Raw genomic sequence first — 16390 nt, forward strand, 5'->3', positions numbered from 1 at the left:
CCCGAATTTCTATGAAATCCCCCGGGGGGGGGGGGCATTCGTCTGCTCCCTGCACTCCTTCCCTCCCCTTCCACCACCACAGAGTTACCAGCTGGATGCAGCTTTATCATTAAATGGGATCAGTATCGGCCAATATGCATCCTTAAAAATTGGCTATTGGTATTGGCCCCCAAAATCTCTATTAGTGTACCGCTACTGTTTGGCTATGTCTAACTTACTGAAAAGTGACATATACTGACAGTAAAGCAACTGACTTTCTCTTTCTTTACAACTGCAGTAAGCCACCACCAAAGTCATCCTTTGAATATGAAGACAGAAAAGATCCTGAGCCAGATCCTATCAAACGCACTTCTAACTGCACTGGCCAACATTTAAGCACCTTGCTTGAGGTAGGTCAATCGTAACTAACCAGATTAGGTACAAGACGTTTTCTATAGAGCAACTGGGGAGACATCAGGCATCTCCAAGGTGTGGTCCAGGCTGCCCAGTTATTCAGCAAGGATGTCATCTTTCTCCTTTGTGCAGAAGTTCAGGGCATTTGTGCATGCTGCAGTGCCGGGTGCTTTTAAAACCGTCCATTGCTGTGGCACATATATTTGTATAAATGGCAAAATGTGTGTCAGTACTGAGAAAATGGTGGTGGCGCACTTTTTGAACTAAAACATATCCAAGGTGTTTTAGTTCAAAAGCACACCACCGCCTTTTTCTGTGCACTGACACACATTTCACCATTTGTACAAATGCATGCAATGCAGTGCCAGGCACATCAGCTCACATGCTTCATGGACTCAATTAATCGAGTCTGCTCCAACATGCTGCACTACCAGCGTATCGAAGCAGACAAAGGTATGTGTATAAATGCCCTCAGAGCCTGCATCTACAGCTTTGTGTGGGACTACACGCACAAGACTTTGTGTGGGTTGTATGGAGGAGAAGTTCTGGCTTCTGGAATCTGCAACCCCACAAAAGGCTGCAGAAACAGGGCTTTTGAATATGTCCTCTGGAGGAGGTGCTCCCTCCAGCTCGGCATTTTGAAGCTAGCTTCTTCCCTGCATAGCACTTCAAAAGGGCAGCCCCTACCCTCCCTCCTCCAGATGAAAGAGAACAGGAGGAAAAGCCCCCAACCTGTTCTCTTATGGAAAAGGCAGGGAGCACTGCTCCCTCGTCCCCTATCCTACCCCTTCCAGACTGGGAAGGAAGCATACAAGTATTTGTCTTACAAGAGATGTTTTTGCAAGGGAGATCTTCCAGGTTGATGTCTGGAAATCTTCTCCTGGAAGGGGCGTGTTTCCTCTGAGGGAGAAATTGAACAGACACTTGTACAATTATCATTTCTACTGGGAAAACAGTGATTCTCCTGGTAGAATTGTAATGCTTGTGCATGGCCCCAGATAGAGGGGATTTGAACAGAGATCTTTTATTCCCTAGGAAAGAGCCCCAAACTACTAGGCTACACACTTGGCTGAACTGAAGTTAAGCCACTGGGAAGTCAAGAAGGAAGAGGAAGGGGGCTCAGGAGGATAACAGGACACCTGACTCTAGTCTAGTGAGATAAGAACAGAGTGTGGAGTTATGGGATCTGGTCTTCACATTATTTAAGAAAATCAGTTATGAAGACAATTGCTGAAAGTGTTGAGATATGGCCTATGAAGAATCCAAACAATATGTACATTGCAATCTGCAACGTAAGAGTGATGGACAGTAAATCTACTAAAAGCAACAATGCAAATGTTTCTTAAACAGACTTGGCAAAATAACTACATTAATTTTAACCTGAAATCTCAAATTTTGCAGTAACACAGTACATTGTGAAATCCCTTTTGTCAGCACCAAAAGGATTAATGCCAAATCATTTCACACTTAGAAATCCTTAGAAGACACACCCTGGATAGATTTTAGACTTAATACATAGAGCTGCATACATTTAAGAGCATGTAAGTAGGCAATGTGACGTGTCATATTTAGTCAATATTTGCAGTATATGTAATAATAATACCTAAACCTGAAACCATGGCAATGTAGTTCATTTGGATATAATATACCTAACATTCAGAATAAAAGACATCACTACAGCAGACTCACACATTGTGCAAGCTATATTATACATGCATGCAAATATATTATAGACATGCAGTATGTTTGTTAGCATCTTAGTCTTTATAGTCCTGAAAAATGGAGTCATTTTATTTATGACAGTTCAATTAAAGTTCAAGCTACTCAACATCAACCATGCCCTAGAAAAATCTGCTCTCTCGTGGCAGGAACATGCTTATAGTTTCCATGCCAACGTACTTCTGGCCTTCTTAAGAGGAAAAACTAATGTTCTGTTTTAAAGATGTGGTTATACTCTATATCCAATTAAGATAGATGCATCAGTCCTCCAATTCTGAACAGGGGCTTAAAACAGATTTCTTAACTGCTCTGTAGATATACAACAGGCCTCTTAATGTCTTCAAGACTTAATCCATTGTGTTTAACCTAAATATATTTTCAAAGTGACTGCTGAACAACAGAATTTATACATTTATGCTATGGGCCATATTAAAATCTACTGAAATTATTAATTTCTCAATAGAGTTATATATGTTCTTATTCTCTGAATCTAGTCGAAAACGTGCTTTAAAAAAAAATTTGATCAAATAATTATGGTATAACAACATGGTAGAGAGAGGGCTTGCATGGTGTTCTCAGAAATCACTCCTTCACTTTGAAACTCATTTCCCAATTTGGTCTGAATGAGTTGAGCTAAACTGAACTGTTATAGCTTTTAGACCATATTGTAAAACCTTTTCTTGCTTTTTGTAAAGATGAGAGAGAGAGAGAAAGGTAGTAGTTATTCTTCGTTACCAATTTCCCCCCAGCTTTTTAAGTTAGGCAAGCATGTGAAATGAGTTGTAAATGGGTATATTTTATATTTAAATGCTGCCAAGGTTGGAAAGGTTGTCTTGGTGATGAAACAAAATAAATCTTAGTTTCTTACCTGTTGCTTTCTTTCTTCTCTCATCCTTTTTGTCTTTTTTATTAGAAAATGAGTTTTCCAAAATAGAACCCTGTTTTAGATCTTCTTCAGTGATTAAATGAACAGGGTTATTTTTCATTTCCTGAAATAAAGATTATTCATTTAAATCACAAATAGGGGTGCACTGATAAAGATTTTCTTGACCAATAGCCAATTATTAAGCAGCCATATCAGCCCATACCAATCCAATAGCCGGTTTATAGGAATGCAGCCCGACAGCCTGGAAACCAATGCAGGCCAGTGCTGGGGTGGTACCCAGAGCAGGGGTGATGCTAGGGAGAGTTTTGGGGGCTATAGTCACCCCCAAATTCCCCATAGGGCCCCTGTAGCCACTCCTCCCAGTGCTGCTGCATGCCCCAAGCACAGCCGCAGCCCAACCCCCCCAACTGGAAGAGGCTGGTGCAGCCCCTGGCCCTGAGCCCACAGTGGGCAGCCTGCCTCTCAAAAACTGAAATCCAGAAACACAGCTTTCAGCTTCTCCTAGTGTTTCTTCAGCTTATTAACAGGACAAATTTTACATTTCTGTAGAAGAAAAGGTCTTTTCTCTTTATTTATACCTATATAAAATTTAAGTCATAAATAAAGTAAGACTAGATACTGATCCCAAAGACCAGTGATTTCAATTAAATTTTCATTTGGTCTAGGTGATACCAGAAGACTGTGAAACTTATGTGTATGGATCAGTATGGTAGAATCTATAAATCTATTCCAATAGCAATTAATTTAACATAACTTTATAAAATTATAAATGATCATTAATCCTTTCATAAATTATAACTGCATAATGCTTTACAGATGTTATATTGATAGGAATGTAAAGATGGCTGTGTAAAAATGGCACCTCCAAACGTCAGGCATGTAACTCAGTCGCATCTTGCGACTTAATTTTTCAGCACATTCAACACCACAACTTGGTCCTAAAATAATCATTCCTTGTGCTAGCATTTCCAGAGATCTCAAGACAGCTGTGGCAGCACATTCCTCTATGGCAAACAAAATGCAAAGTTGCAGAATCTTTCTAAGTGCCTGAAAGAACATACACAGGCCTTAAGTTTGCCAGAGCAGCACTGGGAAAAAAAACATTTTTACTCAGTCCTAAGCAGAAATTTCTCTGAAAGTCAATGATAGACAAACCCAGAAAAATATTTACACAAGATGTAAATGATAACATACTTTTTCAGCTTTCTGGTGCATCAAGTCACGGAACAGATCAGTACAACTATTTATAAATTTCTCACTGACCACAACAGTGTCAATAAAAACTATAGCTGAAGATTGTTTGTTGAAAGATCTCATCACTTGCTGAAGCAACATCCCAGAATCTTCTACTGATAATGAACTGGGCAGAAGAGTCTAGAATTAAGAAACAGGTGGTTAGCTGTGTTAGTCTAAAGTCAGGCAGAAGGAAGGGCAGGGTGGCATTGCAACAACTGGGAGCCAGTTACCAATCAGTGACATTTTGGAAAAGTTTAACTGTTATATGCATTTGTACCTATAGAGACTAACTGGTTCAGAGATGCACGAGTTTCCATAGGTAACAATGTACCTTGTTAGACATTATAATGAAGACAGCTGTTACCTATGAAAGATCATGATTCTTAGTCCAGTGACTCTCATCCAGGGTGATATAGCACCCCAGAGTGCTGTAATATCCTTTTAAAGGAGCTGTGCAACTGTTAGATGTGCAAACACCTACACGATTCAAGAGATAACCCCGAAGATTTCAAACAGAAATCCACAGTGTTAAACAGAATCTGACCTGTTGTGGTACTTCTGAGTTCTCTGCAACAGAAGAAATTCTCTATTTTTTTCCGATAGTCCAAAAATGAGCAAAAGCTACAAGCTTGTATTTTCGAGGGGTGCCTTTTGTCTAACCTAGTGGTTCTCAACCTTGTTAGTCTCAAAGGTACTACCCTGCCCTACCTTATGCCTGAATTAAGAAACACAATTATTTGCATACACTTAAGTCTCTGAAATGCTACCCTGCTTTACCCTGTATCTGAATTAAGAAACAAAATCATTTACATATACATTACATCACCAAAATAAGAAAGGGGCACTTACATGCATTTAGCAGACCTGCAGGCTTGCCCTCAATATAACCGTTTAAAATATACTATGCTTCAAAAGAGCCAAATCTGTCTCTTATGCGTACACTATTTATAATCTTCAAAGATCCCAAAGGGATCTATGAAGAGTAATTAATTTCACATAGCAATGATATGTAGCTACCTTTGGGATGGAATGCAGTAAGTACTTCAAAGCACAAGCAAACAGACTAGGACAGAAAGTAAAGAATTCTGTATCTAAATAAAAAAAACAGGGGGTGATTGAGCTAGACAGAGTACTACTCCTAAAATTAGAATTTAGTTTGGATTCAGTGGCTAACAAACTGAAAAAGGTCCTAGAACCTCTTTAAAAAATATTTTTTAAAACAACACCTCTGAACTATTTTTCTGCTTAGCAGAATACCAAAATACTGGTTCTGAGAAATTATCCAAAATGATTTTTATGGCAAATTTATTACCAGTGTACTGTAAATGCCTGAAGAACAGTTTAAGGGTCTTGCTGGTTACTGTATCTTAAGTTAACAAGAGAAGATTTAAACAAATAGAAGTAAAGCCAAATTAAGTTGCCACTTGACTAAACCCGGTAGAAATAAAACCCTCAGAAAAAGAGAGCATACCGCTATATCCACCCAGGTTCCAGAGCTGATGGCTTCATCTACAGAAGCCTCCACTTGATCCACAATTCCCTGACCAACACAGGCTGCGCTCAGAAATAAAAGATGTGAAGACTTGTATCTTTTCTTTATGTAGCTCACAGGGTCTGGGATGCCAAGCCTGGACAATGCATCAAATTCTATAAAGTTACAAGAGGTCTCAAGTTTTAGCCATTCATTACACTTTCAAAAACAAAAAAGAAAAAGAAGAAATTATTCCCAAGCACATCTACATTTCTATGTCTAGCTTCTACTTTTTGAAGCAAAGATTGACATTAAAAGCTAATGAAACTTCAAGGAAAATCTAGATATTTAGACACCATCCCTCTGCTAATCTATTCATGATCCCTAGTAAAGTAATTTCAATCCTACATTTTACAAATAAAGAGGGACCCAAGAACCCAACTGTAAATATAACTGGCCCAAAGGCAAAGCCTACTCAACCATGGTTAAGGATATCTGTGCTCCCACTGCCCCTTCCTAGTTAGAGGAATAAAAGCAGCACATTGTTTATTATGTATAATTTATATTTATCTACAATACATCTTCAACATCATACTAATATACTGTACTAATACATTTTCCCCTCAGAAGATTCCATTGTATTTTATCCTGGTGTGTCTTTTTCTGTGTCTATTTCAGTCTTTAGTTTTATTTTTTACTCAACAGTCACATTTTCCACTACCTTTTCTATTTACTCTTCTCAAAATTTACTACCATAACATACTTTACATTTATTTAATCAGTCTCTTCTCATACCTATTCACTGTAGTCCTGGTGACCAGGTTTTACAAATTTTAGACTTCAAAAACAGAAGGTTAAACATTGTAGCCAAACACGATCTAAACTACAAGCTAGACTGAATGTACACAGACTCTACCTCTCCCAGGAGAAACTCTCCTGACAGTGATTAACCCTGCTTGTTCCCAGGTTATTTTTTTTTCTGGGAATGATCATTTTCACTCTGGGAGAAAAATCCTGAACATCTGTACACTCATGGTTTCTCCTAGAAGAGCAACAACTCTCCCAGGAGAAACTGAATGTCAGTATGTGACCTGTATTTGGTACCCAATTTCCATACTACACTGTAATATGTAGCATATAAATATTGCTCCTATGCATACGTAACTTCTAGAAAAGCAAGCAGAATTAAGGTTGCCACCATGGCAATGTTCTTGGACCCTATAGTTCAGAGGTCGACAAAGTTTTTGGCCAGACTGCCAAAAACACCCCAACCTCAACTTTGCATGCCATGGGCACACGCTGGGGGAAACATGAGGGGCCCAGTTCTCATTGCTGGCGGTGGGTGCATGTGTATCACCAGGCAGATAGCAGGGGAAAGACGGGTTCTGCTGTCCCTCCCCTGCTGTTTGCTCTGAGGTGCGTGTTCCATTGCCACTGCTGCAGAGCCCATCTAGAGCTTTGGACCCCAGTGTAGCTGTTTGCAGCCTGCCACAGTTGGCTTGGGCTCCGGGTAGCTGCAGCACATGGTGGGCAGGCTGCAAACAGCTACACCGAGATCTGGAGCCGTGGCACTGGTTCTGTGGTGGCAGCAGCTGCACATGTGCCTCCAGGAGAATGGTAGGGGAGAGGCCAGGGTTGTGCTGCCCTGGCTCCTTCCCCACCATTCGCCCTGAGGTGTGCGTACAGCTGCCACCACCATGGAGCTGGTGCCAGGGCTCCAGACCCCAGTGCAGCTGTTTGCAGCCTCCCGGCTGCCTGCCACAGCTGGCCCCGGCTCAGGCTCCAGGCAGCTACTGCCTGCTCTGGAGCCCGGGCTGCTTGCAACAGGGCTTCCAGCCTCTCGGCTACTTGCTGCAAGAATCCTGGCCTCCGTGGCTGGGGCAGCTGTGGCATGCTGAGCAAAACAGCCTCATGTGCCATGCTTTGGCATGCATGCTGGGGGTTGCCGATCCCTGCTGTAGTTCCATCTTTTTTTCTTTTTTTTTTTAAAGCCCCGAGCTCTAAATGGCTGAAGTCCCCATAAATTCTCCACTTTTCATGCTTCTTGTCTGCTACAAGGGCTGCAAATCCACAGCTACACATCTCCTTCAGTCTACATTTCTGAGTTATCTTCTACAATGACTACAGGCAAACCTCGCTTAACACTGTTTCATTTAACGCTATTTTGCTATAACGCTCGTTTTACATTGATACCCAATTCCATTTAGTGCTCAGCGAGTTTCATTATAATGCTCACGGGCATTGTACAGCTGGCAGCAGGTTTCTCTTAATGCTATTCCACTTAATGCTCAGTTTTTTAGGAACCAAATAAGCAGGGGTTGCCTGTATTTCTATTTTCAGAAAAGTGAGGTATGGAACAGCCTCTTAACAGGAGCAGCAAAATACCTAAATGGTTTTAGCATAGACCTTGATCATTTAGGTACACGGCTGTCCAAATTCTGGGCAGTGGGGGCTGCTTGTCCCACAGGCCACATGTAGCTCACATTATACACCGTAGGAGCAGCCCTCCCAGAGTCCTTCCAGCCACGTAGGCATTTGGACCCCATTCCCCACCCCCACGGCACTGTATGGGCAGCCTGACTTGACTGTACAAAGAGAGCATCCAGCAAGAAGCCCTCTCCAAACCTTCTCCCACCATGTCATATTACCCCAGGAGCGGAAGCAAGAAGCAGAAACTGGAAGAGCTGCCACAGTGAGAGGAGTAGCTAGGCAAGAGTCCATGGAACACAAATTAACCCCTTGCAGGCTCCATGTCATCCATTGGCCACCAGTTGGACAGCCCTCATTTAGTGATATGGCTGACTGATACCAGGAGACCAATGTCTCAAAAAATTCCTTCCAGTTCTCTGTTCTTATATGAACAAGTTGTGTGTTATCCTCTCTTGAGGCCCATGGCTTTCATGAGCTAGTAGCAAGAAAAATAAATTACTTCTTACCAGCCGCACTGCTACTGCTGGGGTTCTGAATAAAAAATGTGAAAATTGACAAGGTTCTGGACAATTTTTACTCTACTGCTTCTCAAAACTGTCTAATGGAGCAATTAGGGCAATTTGCATATTTTGATGGATAGCACTACATGGGTTATACTTAATCTATTTCTGGAAGGTGGCCTTCACAACCAGAAAGAACCGAAAGAACTTTTTTTTTTTTTAAATTGGAACTTCTGAGTTTAATTTCTGCAAATCATACAAGCATAGAAGGTGGGAAGGACCTATGGAGGCCATCTGGTCCAGCTCCCTGGACAAGGCAGGATCATTTCTATCCAAACCAACCCAAACAAATGCTTATCTAGCCTATTGCTAAAATAAGACTAGCTGGGGTCATCTGACCTCAGTCCTCTTCCTTGCCTAGGGCAGGGGGTCAGACTCGATGACCTACTGAGGTCCCTTCCGACCCTAACATCTATGAATCCAAGACAAACAACCATGTCTCAAATGAGTGAGCTCGTCAAATTCAGCTGTACATCACAAGCCCCACACTAAGTGGAATTTTTCAAAACTTCCTTCTTTAGAAATTCATTTTTTCACTGTATATCTTTTAAAAGGCAGGATAGGTATGCACCTTTATAGACTAATCAGATAAATCATAATCTTCTGTGAAATCATAATAATCTCCCTAACAATTTTTTTTTATGTCTGAGATTTATGAACAGAAATTAAAGGTTTGCAAAAGAAACAAGAAGTAAGAAGAGATGAATTCCTCAGATCAAAAGAGGTCCTCATTTTTGGGGAACTGTAAGTAGTAGTGTAAGATGACAGAATCATAGAACCATACAGTTGCAAGGGACCTCAAGTGTTACATAGTACAAGTCCCAGATTTGTAATGCCTAAACCATGAAGAAATAAGAGACAAAACATTTTAAATATTTTTTCTTCTACATATTTAAATGAGGCTTCAGCAAGCCTTTGAACAAGCACATGACTTAATTGGCAAACTGTTTTGAAAATAAGAAAATGGGGAAATGATAAGTTCTTTAAATATGCAGCATAGATGCAAAGCAAAAGTTAAATAAGGTTAAAGCCAACACTGCCCTTGGTTAAAATTAGTGTGGTTGTAGAAAATGAAAGAACAGGAAATAAAAGTCTAAAAAAACTGCCTCACAGCCTTTTACAATCCATGGCCTTAACTTAGAGTGTTCCTCCTTTTTTTACTTTATTGCGCTATTAATTTTTAATTTCATAATTACATCTTCCAAGGGCATTTTTAAAGTAAAATATAATGGATAGAAAGTACATTGTCTAATAGTATTTATGAAACAACAGCAGTTTTTTTCCTCAAGTCTTTCTGGTCACTCAAATACACATGCCCACGTAAGTACTTTTTTAAATGCCTGACACAAAACATTGAAGTTGCGAGTTATTTATCCTTGGAAATTTGGAAACATGCATTGTTCACAGTACTATAATGTATCTAAAAGATACTTCATAGTTTAAAAAGACAAAAATAGAATTAAACAGTTAATAGTAACCAGATCAAAGTGTTCTGAGTCCTTTGAGAGAACAAGTCTCTAGGTTATTGGAAGGACTGTCCTTTTAAAATACAGGAACTTTAAAACAGCACCTCACTACTTTATCTAGAATACAATTTCCATCTTGGGAACAGCAGGCCCTTGCCACTCAGGACTTGGGCATCACTTATGCCTGCTACCCCTCACGCTCCAGTCAATAGATAGATAGATCGATAGAAGCATGAATAGAACTGCTACCTCCCCTCCTATAAGTAAAAATTTCTCTCAACAATGAAGCAATATATATGACTACAATGAAACAGTCTTCTAGTTAGGCAAGCTCATAGGCAGCACAGCTTGCAAACCTAGTAGTTCCAACCAGGCAGTTTTAGATGCTTATATTTTGAAAGGTAACACCAAGCCTTTACCAGAGGAATACAAACTACCGTAGTAGCATTCTATGTATTCTCATAAAGCTCAGTCATAGACAATGGCCACACTAGGGTTCATTTAATTACCTAACCCTAAGTCCCTTTATTCATAAAAAAAAATTAAGATCAGTTACCTAGGTAACCATTCTGCTTGAAAAAGGAATCCACCCAGTTGCTCTGTGTCCTGGCATAGATATCTGGAACAAACACTGCCTTATCCTGTCTCCCGCCAACCACTGTGCCTTTCAGACGTCCAGTGTTAACAAGTTCCTCTAACACAGCTGAAAGATAAAAACACACAAAGTAAGTTTGAATAAATATATGCATTACTAAATATATTTAAATTATTTTTCTTTATTATTTTGGTTTTATTGCATTTATCCATAAGGATTTTTATACTACGCATTAAATAAAACAGAATAACAGAACTACAAGCAATTGTTGCACTGAAAGGGTATTTTTAAACACTTCTGGGAATTTCCTGATGACAGCTCTGGCAAATGTACAGATCAAAAGAACAAAGCTACACTGACAGGATCAAAACTTAGAACACTGTAGCTTTGAAGTTACAAAACATGGTCAAAATGCTGTCTTCTCCTACCCAACAAATAAAATACACAATGATTTTATTAATACATTCTACAGTAATAAATATTTGGATGTTACTAATGACAAAAAAGGCACAAAGGTTTTAACATGAGTTGATAGTGAAAACATCCGAGATACAAAACTCTGTCCAACTGGTAACTACAGTCGATTGTGGCAGGGCAGTGTTTGTGCCTGCCACTTTAAGGGCCTGAGACAGCAGCTGGCAGGTGCCTGATGAGGACAGCCATTTTAGATTCACGGCTGCCCATATAAACAGAGTATTTTGTGGCTGGGAGGCCAGGCAACAACATTGCCTGGCTCCAGGTATCATCTAGAGGTAAGGGAGGAACTGTAGGGGATAGTCAGGAGGCTCCTGGTCCTGGGTATGACCTAAAACTGCACCCTGCCAGGGATGGGTGACCTGGTGTGGCTCCCAGTGGTGCGAGAGCCCCCAAGAAATTCCAGGCCAGTTACCACCCTGGTAAAAGGGGGGTCGGGGCACCTTAACCCCTAGCCCCCACAACCAGGTGGGTTCCTCACTTTGTAGGGTCTGGAAGGTGGACCCCCAGAGAGAGGGAGTGGGGCCATAGACTTGCACCTGTCTGGACATCCCCTGACTGGTCAATGCTGGGGCCAGGACTGGAAGGGTTGAAGGGCCAGGGGCCCACCGCGAGGAACGCCCAAGAGCTGCGGGCCTGGGGTTCCGACTGGCCTGGAGGTGGGCCAGGGCCAGTAGCCAAAGGTCCCGGGGGGACCACACCTGGAAGGGGAAGCAGTTCAGGGAGCTATGCTGCCTAGGATGAAGTTGGATTAGGCCGCTGGAATGGAGGGATCTTAGAGGGGTCCTGATTGGAGAAGTCTGGAGCCCAGCGTGGGGCCAGTGACTGTTGAGAACATCTGGATGCCATCTGCAAGGCTTGGGCTGCGGTGTAGGGGTGGAATGGAGCTGCAGATAGCACCCCCTGGCATCAGGGCAAGAACTGGGCAGCCTCCCGCTTGATTAACATCTATTAATTAATTACCAACAGGCATGGCAGGCGAGAAGGCAGGTGGTTGGCCCAGAAACAGGTGGGTGGGCCACAGTAAGATCGGCCTGGAGCAGGCCCCCTGTTACACTGATCTTCAATAATTAGTTAACTCCAGAGTCTACATGCATTCTCCTGGCAAGGATAAAATAGCAACCAGAACTACTAAACTATTATATTCAAACTATTCAAGTTGTATGGCATAGAACAGCTAAGATTTTTTACCAGCAAAAGAACACTAAATGTAGTCACATATAATGGTTCCTTTTTCTAATTCCATGACATGATTTCATGAGATGTGGAGACTAGAACTAAACACAGTATTGAAGATGTGAGTACATTATGAATTTATATCATAATGTTTTATTTTCAATTCCCTTCTCGATGATGCCAAACATTTTGTTGACTCTCTTGGTCATCGCTACACATTTAGTGGTGTTTTTGGAGAGCTAACTACAGTAACTCCAAGGCTCCTTTTCTGAGTCATAATGGCTAGCCCAAGGCCTGCATATGCATAGGATATTTTTCCTCAGGTACATTAGTTTGTATTTGGCAACACAGAAGTTGCTTAATGCTTATCTGACAATATTTTGTCTGCTCACATGCCTGGTCTACCTAACTGGAATACTGAAACAATACAACAGATTATACTTCAGTTGATTTTGTTACTCATTTTGCAATGTTTAGTCAAAGCTTATGGGGAAACCCCTCCCCCTATAAATGCTATTCACAAGATTTGTGATGCTAAAATTAAAAAAGTTGCCATACTACAAAGTTTGCAATACATAAAGCACTATCAGTTAGACAGGTATTGAAATGAAGCTGCAGAAATTAATACAAAATGGATAATTAAAGACTATGATTCTTTTAAGGTTAGCTCAGGGTAATGACTGTGCTTTCACCATGCCTAACATAATTGCACCATAATCCTGTTTGAAACTTCTAGATGGTATAGTACCAGAACCCAAACACTACTAAGATGAAATATTTGCAAGACGTACTCTCTTTTTTTTTAAAATTTGGAAGTGAAAATTATTTGTTGCATCCCATAAGATCTGAGTCATAGTTCAGTGAAGTCGTGAAATTCTTTCATTGGATTTCAGTGGCTCTGGATCTGACAAAATATTCAAAAATCAGGAAAATCTGTGTTTTCTAACGTTATTTGCATGCTATTTCCTGAACTGACATTCTTTCACATTTCTTAAGTGGATGTATTCTTTATTATAATAGCTTGAAGAAGATTAAACAAAGGACATGATAACAGTTTTCAACTATTTGAAAGAATGTTTCTACATCTTCTTTATAGCATTCTCCTTCGCCACAAAAGGCAGGACATATGGCAATGGGTTCAGACGGCAGCAAAGGAGGTTTAGATCTAATCTCAGGAAAAACATAACTGTAAGAACTGTAAGACAATAGTACAAACATCCTAAAAAAAAGATTAAATCTCATTTACTGGAGAAGTTAAAATATCATTCACTTTTCAAGATGACCACATGAGACGATCAGTCTGAAATTGTTTAGGAACAACAAATCCTGCATCCATGTTAGGACTGGACCCCTGACACCCTAGCCAACCTTTTACTCTATAAGGTCTTCTAAAGGATAAGAATATCATGGATCTATTATAGAATAAATGACTATTACATTGGTTTCGACAAGTTAAATTCAAAAAGTCCCTGAAATATGGTTAATGAAACAAGCTACGAGATGTAACACATATGCACTTTAAAACTTATTTTTAGTGGTACCATACATGAAAAAAGCAAAGAGACTTTGCTCTCGAGCCTCACTTATACCCTTTTGAAAGAGTTTTTCAAATATGACAACATTTGTGGTACTGAAATGGTATTCCGGCAAATGGACAAAATAAGAGAAAAAAAGTTATAAAAGTAAAACTTCACAGTAAATAAAAGGTTCTTTGATACCAACGAAACTGAGGAGAGAGGGATGGAGTATGAAAGGACAAGTTTTCAATTTAAGATAATATGAAGAACAAAGATAAAACAACTAAAAAGAGCCACCACACCCAAAGTCCCACAGCCACAGAAATTATCCCTGATGTTCTCTCCGTGAAAATGTCACCAAACCTGAACTTCAAACATCAGAGATTTGAGAAGGTCTTACTGAAAGAAATTGTATCTGAATATCAAAAATACTAATACGAAAATATTAATGCAACAAAGTGTGACAGATGTGCCTCAAACTCTACATAGCTGGGCAGATATAAACTGACTATGCTGAAATGCAGACAGTGAGATCCAATTTGAAATCAAAGGATTTATCTGCTTGTCTCAAACCAGTGAGTGAACTGCTGAACCCAAACAATACACCAAAGGTCTCCTTCAGATAAAGATCTTCATAGATTAAGATCTTTTATCTTTCTTCTATTTATAAGTTCTCTCCACCTTTCAAAATCTAAATACTAGTCTTTTACTTTTGAATATTTTTTTTCACTTTGCCAGTAATAAACATTTTGTTTACTTATAATAGCTAGACATTCTTCACCTATTGATTTTAAGTTAATAAGATAATTTTGGAGGCTCTTTCTGCATAGTCTTCCTTTACAATGCAGCTCAGTGTGGGAGACACACAAAGAGACGACTGAAGAAACTGTACCTAAGTATAGCACTATTTTTAATCAATATATTTGTAGTCATTTATTAGAGTTCTTTTACTTGCCTAATTCATAGCATGCCTTGGGCGTGGTACAAACCTTTATGTGATGAACAGCCTGGCCACGTTTCTGAATTTATAGTTTCTTCACCCAGAAATAATTCAGCCTGCCTATTCTTTCCTTCTCTGGGGTGAAATTTTAGGTTAAAATTATAATTCATGTCAGAGGTATGGAGATCAAAGTAGTGATTTAACATATGTGAGAACAAGAATTGTATGTCCCAAAACAACACAGGGAGTTGCACAGTAAAACCCTGGATACCTACTGGATTACCCTCTTTGCAAAATAGGGGGCTACATAGATAGCATACAAAGAAAAATGAAATGGGGAGCAAAAGATGAAGAACTGAATTAAACTTATTTCTTCCTTGTGCTGTTAAAAGAAAAAAAATCATTATATTAGTGTTCATCACTTTTAGAAATTATTAGAAGTGCACTGGTACATCAGTCCGATATCAGAACAGTAACGATATAAAGAAAATTGTCCATCTCAGGTAACAGTCGGATGGGGCTGATAATTTGGCCCATAAACGCCCATGCTTCATGCAGACGCAGAGGAACACGGGGCAGAGCTGGCAGCGTGGAGACATGGTAAGTCAGAAGGGGAGGGGGGAAGGAAGGGACAAGGGGGCACATCAATGCTGCCTGTGGTAAGTGAGGGGGCAGGCACTGCCCAGCCAGGGCAGGTGGAGGTGGGGGTATGGGACGGAGGCACGGTTCATGGGGTCGGGGCAGCTCCCACTGCCACTTGCACACTGGGAGGGCGAGGTCATGTGCCCCAGGATCTGCATGGCACAGGGAGGGCTGCAGCTATAAGGTGGAGCCAGACTCTTCTTGCCAGGGGCTGGGCTCGGAGCAGGCTCCGGTGGCATTGGGAGGAGGCTACAGCCACCCCAAATTTCACTGCAGCTCTGCTCCCTGCTCCGCCACCTGGTGCAGCCCTAGCTGAATGCCCTGCCTCCACCAAAGCACTGGGAAAAGCCAGAGCTGCACGGGATGGTGGTGCAGGGCTGGGAGTGGAGCTGTGGTAAAATTTGGGGTGGCTGCAGCCTCCTTCCAGCGCCACCAGAGCCTGCTCTGAGTCTAGCCCCCAGCAAGAAAAGCCCTGTGCAGCGTCGGCTCCACCCCACAGCTGCAGCCCGCCCTGCACTGCACAGATGTGGGGGCACACTCCCTCCCACTCCCACCCTCCTTGGGTGCAAGCAGTGGCAGGAGCTGCCCCCACCCCATGAGCCGCACCTCTGTCCCATGTTCCCTCCCCCCTACCCCAGCTGGGCAGTGCCTGCCCTGCCCCCTCCCTCATCATGGGGGGGCATTGATTTGCCCCTCCCATGCCCCCTCCCGCCCTCCTCCCCTTCCACCACCTGATAGCAGCTGTATCGGATATCGGTATCAGCTGATATGCCTCTTTAAATATTGGCTATTGGTATCAGCCCCCAAAATCTCAATCGGTGTACCCCTAGAAATTATTGTTGTTTGTGGTTAGCTTGAGGTAATTAAGGCTGACAACATATATTT

At 41.2% G+C, this 16390-nt stretch overlaps 1 protein-coding gene across 1 annotated transcript in view; it reads right to left on the minus strand.

Annotated features, from left to right (window-relative positions):
- The window catches only part of UFL1 (UFM1 specific ligase 1), a 47164-nt gene that overhangs the window by 22567 nt on the left and 8207 nt on the right, over positions 1–16390 (minus strand). The window contains exons 8-11 of the mRNA XM_019520192.1: positions 10718–10864; positions 5706–5881; positions 4193–4372; positions 2981–3101 (exon numbers count right to left, since the gene is read on the minus strand). Of these exons, the coding sequence (XP_019375737.1) occupies positions 2981–3101; positions 4193–4372; positions 5706–5881; positions 10718–10864 (624 nt within the window). The remainder of the gene's footprint in view (positions 1–2980; positions 3102–4192; positions 4373–5705; positions 5882–10717; positions 10865–16390) is intronic.

The sequence above is a fragment of the Gavialis gangeticus genome, unplaced genomic scaffold, assembly GCF_001723915.1.
Source record: "Gavialis gangeticus isolate Ggan-Ray unplaced genomic scaffold, GavGan_comp1, whole genome shotgun sequence".
NCBI lineage: Eukaryota > Metazoa > Chordata > Crocodylia > Gavialidae > Gavialis > Gavialis gangeticus.